Genomic DNA, 11,844 nt, shown 5'->3' with positions numbered 1-11,844 from the left:
AATACAAAAATTCTACATACTGATAAAAGCATCCAGTCATTATCTTATCTATATTAACCTATATAATAATATATAATATTATATAAATATATATATATATATATAATATATATATTATATATATATATATATATAAATATATATATATATATATATATAATAATAAATATATATAATATATAATATATATATTATATAATATATATATATATTTATATATATATATAATAGATAATATATATATACTATATATATTATATATATATATTTTATATATATATATATATACTATATATATATATATATATATATAATATATACTATAAATGTAGTATGGCATCATATACTCTGATTTTTTTTTTTTATCTTTACTATAATTGCAAAATACAAATTACATTTACAGTACATTATTAACTTAAATTATAAAATCTAACTAATAATTGTAAAATCTTTACCTCTTCCTTTAATTCCTGCATTCTCTGTTCTACATCATAGTCTTTCTTCTTTTCTTCTAGCTTTTTCTTATTCATATCAAATCGTTTTTTCACTTGGTCCAGAGAGGATCGTTCAACTCTCATGGACATTCCAAGATTTCTTTGATCTGTAATATTAAAATATAGAAATGTAAAGTTTCCAGACATACTATATTCTAGAAAAATTTCTGCTACTTGTGGCTAATATTTCTGAAAAAAAAATATACATATATAGCAAGAACATTATATGAAATAACATCATATCTGTTTATCACTCAACACAATACTACTATATTTTTGTCTGCTAGACTTTAATGTTTAATGTGACTGTGACAGCCCACAAATAAAAAATTCACTTGTTTAACTATGGAAGTAAAAATAAATCTTAATATTAATTAAGGATCAGTGTAAAAACTGAAAACATTAAATAACATCATATCTATTCATCACTCCACACAATATTACTAAAATTTTTGTCTACTAGACTTTAATGTTTAATGTGAATGTGACAGCCGACAAATAAAAATTCACTTTAACTGTTGGAAGTAAAATAAAACCTTAATATTTATTAAGGATCAGTGTAAATACTGAGAAACAGTAAAAATAACAATAATAACACTGAAGAACTTAATCATCATTTTCATGTAGTACCTCCCAGGATATAATATAAACAGCAACTGAGGTTTTGGACAAAATCAACTTACTGCAATGCTAAAATTTATGGTACTCTGTGCAGTACATACTCAGTGACTTAAGAAGCAAATTTGACAAATCTTATTGCAATTTACTCACGTTTTTTGCCATTGATGTGGTCTAGGAAGTTAATAGAATCCTTCACAACACAATCGCACACATTGCAATAATACCTGAAAAAATCAAAAAAAATATATAAAGAAAAAGTAAAACTCCACTTCATTTCTGCCCTGTAAGTTTATTCTTCACTATTGGTTATCCTTACTCTAAACAAAGAATACATTAACAAGAATAATTAAATACTGAATACTGTGAATTGCTTTCTTTCCCATTTTCATGGATTTTAGACACATAATGTACAGTACACAAGATTCCTTCTTCCCATTTCCGAGTGTCAAAAAACCCATCTTTCTATGCACTCTTTTAACACCATACAAATCCTCAAAGTTTGCAATTTCATAGTATATGTTCTACTGGAAATGTTTGGCAATTCAGTTTTTCACATAAACTTTCAATATATAAACTTTAATTCAGGCTTATGACAATTACTACGGATATTACAAAATTAATGCTTGCTTTGCTTATTTGTACATTCTTCAAATACCTCTTTATAGGCAAAAACTGATTCACACAAACACACACAAGCACAAAGCACTCAAACACAGACATGAGCTCAAAAGATAGACATAATAGTAATAATTATGATAGAAATACATGAATCAGAACTAACACCACCACTCTCTCACTATATGAATTTTTGTTTAGAAAGATTACCTAAATAATAATTAAAAAAATAACATACAAATCATCATCATCAAGGGGCTAATGATGATGGGGGAGCATGGCTGCATCCACCTTTTGCTTCCAGCCATGAGGGTGAGTCTCCAGGCAGGCCCTCGGCCCATCTCTAACTCCTCACGACAGGTCTCGTCAAGCTGCCCGGGCCCCTGACCTCCTAGGTCATCCCATGGGCCTCCTACACCCAGAATTGTCTCACAAAGAGACAGCCTGATGGGCAGGGTCATTCATAGGTTGCCCATATTGCCTGAGTTTGGGGATCCCAGATTATGAAAGTAATAGGTCCCATACTAGTTTTCACGGTGTAGCCATCAGCAGGACACATGATCCTGCCAACTGTACCCCATGATCTGGTGAAGAGACTTGTTACAAAAGGCATCGAGATGAGACTCTGGGCACTAGATGGCATCCAGGTTTCGCTTCCATAGATCAAAACTGGCAGTATCAAGGCCTTGAAGACACGTAGCTTGGTCCTTCTGCATAGGTACCGACATCTCTAACAGGCTCCCAAAGTCCTGAATCTTGGTCTTGGTCCAGGAGACCTCTGGGCCTAAGGGCTGCGCCTCATTGTTAAATGTATCAAAAGCCACCATCAGTGACTCCAGGGACTCAGATAGGAGGATAGCAACATCATCAGAAAGTCAAGGTTTGAGACCTTGATATTGCCCAGTGTTGCTCCACACTGACTTTGGCTAGTAGCTCTGTCCAATATCCAGTCCATGCAAGTGTTGAAAAGTGTTGGTACAAAGACACAGCCTTGCCTCATCCCTGAATTGACGGGGAAAAAGTTTGACAGGCCCCCTCACACTTACAGCACTTTCAGTACCGGTATATAAGCTTGCAATTAGGCCAATAATCTAAGTCTCAGAATCTCCCATAGTGATTCTCGATGCACCGAATCAAACGCTTTCTTGAGGCTAATGTAAGCTGCAAGCAACCATGACCAAACTCACGGCGGTGTTCCACAATTACTCTAAGCGCTAGGGATATGGCCTACTGTGGACTTGCCAGGAGTGAATCCAGCTGCTCCAGTCTCTGGTGCCTTTGTAGGTGGCTGTGGATCCTTTCCAGAAGAATGTGGGCAAATCTGCCTGGTATGCTGAGCAGTACCATGGTAGTTGCTAGTCCCAATGATTCCCTTTCCCCTTTTCCCGAGAGGGATGACCGCGCCCCTCAACAGGTCAGGGGGAATTGTACCAGGACTACCAGATGGCAGTCAAGAATGCAAGCCCCAAGCCATAGGTTCACCACCAGCCTTTAGCAGTTCAGCAGGTATATCACATACGTCTGCAGCTTTCCCACACTTTAGTTTGGAAATTGCCATCCTAAAACCCCAGTTAGGGTAGGAAGTTCCTCGCTGGTGTGTAGGTCTGGCACAGGTATTGTGATACCACTGGCACCCAAGCCAACTGTTGGAGGGTTTACCTGCTCAAAATACTCAGCCCATTGTTCATGAACCCCAATATGATCTGAGATGATCTGTCCATCCACTGAGCAGACTGCAGTCATTTGTGAGGAGGGCTTAGAGTTCAGCTTTCTCAGAGCTTGGTAGGCAGGGTGAAGGTCATTTACCAAGAAATGGTCTTTAACCTCCTCAGCAAGATTCCGATGAAACTGTTCCTTATCCCTTCTCAGCAGTGTATGAATCCTATGCACCAAAAAGTGATGCAAGTCCTGACTGCCATTTAACTGAGCCATGGACACACTTCATTGGCCTCCTATGTCTCCAGGGAGATGAAATTCTGCCTTGCCTTTGGTTGTATGCCAATGGATTCCTGAGCTGCTTTGACTGTTTCACGCCTGATGGACTCCTACAGAGCATTTGGGTCCGTCAGGTTTTCTTCAAGTCTTGTGAATCAATCAGAGACTGCTGTGGCGAACCCAAGGGCACACTCCTCCTCCCTCAGTCTGTCCAAGTGAAACACACTAGAGTCTCAATACCATAATATGCTCATCAACTGGTGTTACCTCAACTACCGAGGGTTGAAGTCGGCTGGAGATGGATATGGCTACTCCCTGGAGGTGATGACCATCACCACGGTCTGACCAGTAGTAGGTGTACCCACCCATACTGATTGTGCCACTGCCAGGTCTTCTCGCCTTCGAGAGGGCAGCCACCTTAATTCCCAACTGCTCCAATTCCCTCGATAGCAAAGGTAACCGCTCATCCTGCTGAAAGGACCAGATGTTCTAAGCACCTATCAGGATAGCTTGCCTGAGGTTAAGCCTCGGGCAGTCGCTCTGGGTGGATGCCACCACTGCCATCCCCACTGACACAGCCCCAAATAAAGGGGGTCATCAGGCTGTGGGCCCCACCATCTGCCTATGGGGTTCCCTAGGACTTTGCCCTAGAGGCCTCACGGTGGGTTGGCACCTGCTGGGGTGCAGGCAGGACAAGTAACTCTCGTTCCAAACCTGGGCCCCAACAGGACACACAGCCCACTTTGCTTGCTGGGAGGGAGGGACAGCATCCCTCGCCCCAGCATATCCATTTATTTTGGTTGCTGCTGCTATTTGGGGGGAGGAGGTCTGGTAAGGCCCACCTCGCCCGAGCTGCCCATTAACCCCTACTGATGAATTATATTCTTATGCACTTCATCTACATACATAAACAAAATATAAAACTGCAGTAACTCCAAAAGTAAGTTTTATATGAAAAAAACACAACAGACAGATGATGTTATGTGTATTAGCCAAAATCTGATGGGCATGGCATATATGTACACTGAGTTTACTTTATTAATTGTTTTTACACATAGATGGCTACACTTGTACTAAGTCACCAATGGGCCAATTATGCCTTTACCTTGATTTTTGAAAATATTTTACATTATCCCATATTGCTGTTACTAATGTCTATGACATTATAGTAATTATAACGTCTATAACAAAAATAACACCACTGATTTTCATAACATTTATAAAAACAACAGTTTTCCCACTAATTCAAGGAAAGGTGAATTCAGTTAAGATCATAAGGTCTACTAATTGATTCCTTTGTGGCTAAGCACTAGCAGAACTATCTATTGTACAGAGACATTTCACACACACACACACACACACACACACACACACACACACACACACACACACACACACACACACACACACACACACACACACACACACACATACACACACACACACACACACACATAAATAAATATATAAAAATAAATAAATAAATAAATAAATTATATGAGCACAGCATTTTTCCAGCGGCATTGAGTTAATGTATATTCACGATAGCAGAAAAGCCTTACCCTCCTGATTGAGATGCTGGGGTAGTTTTAGTGATGACCTGACTCTTGCCAAGCTTTGAGTCAATGTCCACTTTGTACTCGCGCTGTTTTAACAACTCACGCTTAACGGGAGCAATCTTCTGTTTTTGAGCTGAAATGAAATTTTCTGATTAATTCATAAGGTGATTAACATAAAAATGACATGTCAAACTTACATTATATAGTATAGTCACATATAATGAATCTGTAATGAGTGATTGTGCAGTATTCTCTAACCTTGAGCAGCATCCCGCTCAGCACGTATACGTTGCTGTGCAATAGATTCATACTCATCTCGGTCCCATTTCCTCCTGAATTCTGGCCCGGACTAGAAGAAGAAATTGTTAATTAGATATAAAATTACAAAATCAGTTCTAATGGAGGGGGAGGGGTTCCTCTGTATTTTTAAAATCAAAAGATCTTCAATTTTCAAAAAGATCCATGCAACATTAATCTTTTATAAGAAGTAAAACCCATATTTTATTAAGTTTCTGAAGGACAGTTGGGTGGAGAGGTCTGTGAGATGAAGAGGTGTAGGAGAAGATGCCTAGTGTAACAAGTAAAGTGAAAAGGAGGGGTAAACATCAGGAAAGTGGTAAAGATTTGAGTATCTGTATTTAGAATGGGAAAAGAATTAGATGGGAGAGGGAGGGAGTAGAAGTAAGAAAATAAGGGAATAAATGAAAGAGATACTGGGGCCATGACCAGGTTGGGTACATGGAGGGCAGTTGGCGAAGAATGACACTGCTTGGCAGGGTGGCCAAAATGCCAATGTTTCTGATATTGATGAAGATGGGGTTATTATTGGACAGGGCAGGACACCCCACCAATATAAATTTCATGTGGGAGGTCATGTCTACTGAAGCTAATCTTGGCAAAATTGGTGTGGGACTTACAAAGACCTCTGGGAGGAATAGTGCAGTAATGTACTGATACTGTATCATAGTCAACGAGGCATGGAAGCAGACCATTTTCATAGTCTGGATTATCCTTGTTGTAGACCAGGTAATCAGCTAGGGAGATAGAAACAGTTCCAAGTATTAACCCAATCACTACAAAATTATGTACTGTCTCCTCCAGTTTTTTGTGAATTTTGTTATATACAGAAAGCTCCACATGTTCTCAGCCAGCAAGGATCTATCAGAAGGCTATAGTGATTGATTGCTACAGTCCCACTCATCCCTTTCCCTTCCAGAGAGGGATGACCGCACCCCTCAACAGGTCAGGGGGAATGGAACCAGACTGTCAGATGGCAGTCAAGATTGCATGCAAATGCCGTGCCAAAGGTTCACCCCCAGCCTTTGGAAGTTCAGCAGGGATATCTCATATGCCTGCAGCTTTCCCACACTTTAGTTTGGAGATTGCTATCCTAACTCCATTTAGGGTGGGAGATTCTCGCTGATGGGTGTGTCCGGCACAGGTATTGTGATACCACTTGCATCCATGCTAACTGCTGGTTTTACCTGGTACAACTGCTCAAAATACTCAGCCCAATGTTCCCAAACCCCAACATGATCTGATATGATCTGTCCATTCACTAGCAGACTGCAGTCATCTGTGACAGGGCTTAGAGTTCAGCTTTCTCAGGGCTTGGTAGGCAGGGTGAAGGTCATTTACCAAGAAATGCCCTTCAAACTCCTCAGCAAGATTCCTGAAGAACTGTTCCTTGTCCCTTCTCAGCAGTGTCCGAGCCCTATGCACCAAAGGTTATCAAGCTCTGTGAATCAATCAAGGTATCAAAAATCCAAACTCAACATTTTCTACCCTCTATTTATTCCCTAATAAAGGGGGCAAGTCACCCCTGTACCCTAACTTTCTTAGCACTTGGACATTAAGAACTCTAGCTGTGTGACTGAGTGCTGATATGAAACAGGATATTTCCGTCATTTCGCGGCAAGTACGAGGCCCGAGAAGCTGTACCTGTGTTGTTTAGAACTCTATTTATTAATGCTCTATATGCTGACAATGTCCATTTCCCTCTATCTCCATGCATCGCTCTGGGTAACTTTAACCAATACCCTAATCTAGACAGTCAAAGCTATCACAAAAGAGGAAATAGCAAAGAATATTCTTTTCGTGAAACTTTCAAATACGTCTGTGAACCCGTTCTTGAAAATGTCAGTCCTACCCCTGGATATAACAATATTTTCTATTTCCTTGATCAGGAATTCTTCTTGCAATAAGAATGTACATCAAAACTTGCTTATAAGTCCATACAATAATAGATATACCGAAAAATTTTTAGGTTTCAAGAGTTAAAAATGGCATATTCACTTACACTTGATCCTGAGCCCGACATTGCTGTGTATGTAAACAAACGTTGTATGTCATGTGCTATTTTATTAACAGAGAAATGGGTGAAGGTGTTCTTAAATATAGTATATATAAATCAGAAAATTCTATGGAACAATGAAATCCACTTGGATATATATTTCAGAAAGAATTAGAAACATGGAGAAATACGCAAACTTACAGATATTTCATATCACAAACGTCTCCCAAAACCAAGTAAAACTCACATTATATTAACAGAATATCCAAATTACTTAATTAACATATATCAAACATACTCCGAAATTAAATACTTAGAAAAAACAAATATTTGCAATACCAAAAAGAACCATCGCCTCAGTTGTGGGTTGACTTGTTTGTGTTGTGACCGAGATCAGAGCTGTCACTTGATTAATTTTTCTCAAGTATGTCCCTCACTTTCCACTTCTCTCTTTATGCTTCCGACAGGTGTTTAAGAGGGGTATCTCCACGCGAAAAAGCTCTTTGAACGGGTGTATTGAGCTGGAGTTTGGAAGGTTTCTTGACCCTGATTTCTGTTGATTTTTTCGTCTCTTAAAAAATGTTTTCTTCCTGTTGATATTGGTATTCTTTATCCTTTTCATCCTGGGCCGGGTTAGTTGTGGTTGGTATACGTAAATCCAGAGAAAGGGTATGATTGAGGTTTTACTAGAGGAATGGAAGTGGATATTACGATATACTTGACAAATTTTCCTTGGCTCTAGAGAGGCAGGAAGAAAAAAAAATCCAAAAAACGCAATTTTCAGATTTGGTTAATTGACAGGTATCAGTAACAAGTGCTGGCGTTACAATATTTCATTAAATATACCAGGCTTTGCATTTTCTGTGCAGATATTTGAAAGAATCTATCTAAAATAATGTATTAGGTAAGCTTAAAAAATCTGGGTTTGGTTGTAGTAAGTGTCAAGAGGATTTTTTTTGCTTTAGTGATTTTTTTGCTGAGGAATAGCAGGTTATTCATTATTTTTGCATAAATTAGATATGTTTAAATGTTTAAACATCAATTACATGCAGTGTGAGACTGTTTAGGTATTTTGAAAGGAATTAAAATGTAAAAAAGGTAATTAAATTTTATTTTGCTGTTAGGTTTGAATAAAGGAAGGAGTATTAGATTTTTATTTAATGTTAATTCAAACCTTAGGAATTATTTTTTATGTATTAAGGAAAGGTCTACATTCCCAACACAAATAATTTTGATATTGTATATGGTTTATGTATTCTGAATAGATTTAGTGGTTTTAGTGTCTGATATTGGTGGTAATTAGTGGCACAGCATTGATGGATCACAATGCCTATGGTGTCTTCTGTTGCTGTAGCAAAGACAAACGCACTACATATCATGCATTAAGGATGGAGCATGTATACCTCATTCAGGAATCAGTTCAAGCTCATTATTGTAGGTTATGTATGTGTTGAAGATATGTTGGACTTTTCTAGCGCACTGAAGCTTTGCCCTCCCCATCCATGGCAATCATCTGTTGATGCTGCTCTGGCTCACATGTATACCCATTATTTTGGGTTTATAGGGGTAGGACCCCCTCAAAGTTGTATCAGAGTCTTGATTTGCTTGATATTAGTCTAAATTTGTCTCTTTTGGAGCCAATACAATCAGAGCCATTGGCCAGATATCACAAGCAATCTTATTGGTACTAACTGTGTTTAGAACAAGAATGTAGATATATACCTGATTTAGAATATGATTGCATACTAATAGGGGAAATATATGTACTATAAAAAATACCTAAAGCAAAACAAATCTGTCAAAGTAAAGGTAAGCCCATGTTGCTTATCAGAGTCTGTGGATATATGCATTAAACAACATTGTGGCCTCCTCAGCTCATGCTCAGCTAAAGGTCAGGAAACCTTTTATATTCTGGCAAGACAGAGCTTGTAAACCTCTCTAGCTGCTTATCATGAAACAAGGAACTAGTCCCAATTTAATCTTACCGGAATATGTTTGGTGATGGTTTGTTGAATTTTTCTGGAACATGAAGCATGAAGGCCACTGCAATGTTGAATTTTGCTGTAATATGGAGCGTGAAGGCCACTGCATCACTTGATACAATCCTGCTCTAAAAATTACCTGATATTGTAAAAGGCCAAAATGATGATGAAGTACTTTTTGACACCAAAAGAATTTAATTTAATATTTTTAACCAGGTAATTGCAGTGTTAGCATTCCCAGTATTATGAGGGGTTGCTACAAATAACATTTGTATTAGGGATCACAGTCATTTTCCAGAATTCCCTTTTTTTTAACATAAATTGTTTTCCTAATTTTTTTTCAAATAATAAAGATAGCCAGATTCCGTAATTGCCACCAGTTGTTTAGATAATAGTAAACAGTGAGAAAATTATAGTAGTGAATGTGCCGAAAGAAATGCATTTTTTTTTAGTTGTATAGATAGGTGATATGATAAGGAAATAGAGTGATAACAATCCTCAAATTTTATTTATTATTCTTTTTAAAAATGATTACTGATGGTGGTGGATGGCATGATGGTAGATAATGTATTCTGTTCCCACAGAAGCAAGTAGCATAGGGGTTAGGTCTAATGATCAGTAGATAACCAATGTTGCCTTATGACTTTGTCTCTTCACATAATGATAATAGTGATGATTCTGATCATGGTATTGATGATACAGATGTCAGTGATGTTAATGAAAGTGGCAGTTAAATAAATGAAAATATTAATAATTATTATAATGAATATATCAATTGTCACTGCAAGTGACTTTGGCTTGGCAGCAGACTTCTTATTTATCATTCAGTAGTACCCAACCCGTGTATGTTGTAAAGCAAGAAATATATATATTTTTTAGCCATCCTTATGTGTACAAACATATTTGATTTTTTTTCTTTTTCTCTCAAAATTTGCCTGCCCTCACATGGATGCTAAATCAAAAAGTAGGATTACCAGGTAGGGGCTAAGGTGAAAAAATAGTTGAAAAATAGCTGATGATGTGTTTCAGTGGATTCAGATAATGTTAAATAGAAAATAAGTAATATAAAATCAGATTCTTTAAACTACATTTGACCAAGCCACTTACAGTTACCTGTAATTCAGTAGGCTAAAAGTGGGTCAGCTGCAGTATATATATATATATATATAGATAATATATATATATTATATATATAATATATATATATAGTATTATATATATATATATATATATATATATATAATATATATATAATATATATAATATATATATATATAAATATATATATATATATATAATATATATATATATATTATATATATATATATATATTATATAATATAATATATATAATTATATATATATATATATATATAATTATATAGTATATATATATATTAATTATAATATATATATATTAATATAAATAATATATATAATATATATATATAATATATATATTATATATATATAATATATATATATATAATATATAATATATATAATAAAATATATATATATATATATATTTTGAATCATATGATATATATACATAATCACTATATATTTTATATAATATTTATATCACTTAGATACTACTATAATAATCATATATATAAATATAGATCATTGATGAGTAGGCAATTTAGCTTAGAAAAAGAAACATATAAATCAAATATATTATATAATTAAGATAGCTAATATATAATATATATATTCTATATTATAATATATAGGTTGTATATAATGATAAATAAGATAGTCTCTTGCCAGCCAAATACTTGCTATACATTGAATATATATCATTATATATATATATAATATAATATATATTTATATAATCTATTCATTATAATATGAATTTATCATAATACATGACTAGATATTTTTATTAACTACACTATATGTAATAACAAAGTATAAGAAATATGTTATTATATATTTGATAACCTATATATTGTTTGGAAATCAATATAATATCTACCATATTCATACCACATTAATAATCAATTATATTAAAAAATATAAATAAAATTTGAGATTTATCATCTATTATTATATATAATATTTTATAATATATATAAATAATAAAAATGCATTATCTTTCGATATGTATACTATATAATATATTCACTATTTATATTATTATATAAAATATGGTGCAATTAGGAATATGATAATCTATATTATTAATAAAAATAGAAACATATTTATTTATATATAAAATATAGATTATGTGAAATATGATTATCCCTAATACTAAATGTTATTTTAGAACCCTATAATATGATATTGCTAAACTGCAAATATATTTGTAAAAATATTAATATTAAATTCTTTGGTGT

General features: G+C 35.0%; 1 protein-coding gene across 1 annotated transcript; it reads right to left on the bottom strand.

Annotated features, from left to right (window-relative positions):
- Nucleotides 1-395: 395 nt before the first annotated feature.
- LOC119580883 (zinc finger matrin-type protein 2-like) lies at nucleotides 396-7,648 on the bottom strand. The gene is made up of 5 exons (XM_037929104.1): nucleotides 7,524-7,648; nucleotides 5,483-5,573; nucleotides 5,228-5,357; nucleotides 1,266-1,339; nucleotides 396-601 (listed from the first exon to the last, which is right to left on the bottom strand). The coding sequence occupies exons 1-5, from the start codon at nucleotides 7,542-7,544 to the stop codon at nucleotides 411-413; spliced, it is 507 nt and encodes a 168-aa protein (XP_037785032.1). The 5' UTR covers nucleotides 7,545-7,648; the 3' UTR covers nucleotides 396-410.
- Between the last annotated feature and the right edge of the window lie 4,196 nt (nucleotides 7,649-11,844).

This window comes from Penaeus monodon, chromosome 14 (assembly GCF_015228065.2).
Source record: "Penaeus monodon isolate SGIC_2016 chromosome 14, NSTDA_Pmon_1, whole genome shotgun sequence".
NCBI lineage: Eukaryota > Metazoa > Arthropoda > Malacostraca > Decapoda > Penaeidae > Penaeus > Penaeus monodon.
The sequence above is the reverse complement of the archived record's forward strand: the minus strand, read 5'-3'. Positions and strand labels throughout refer to the sequence as shown.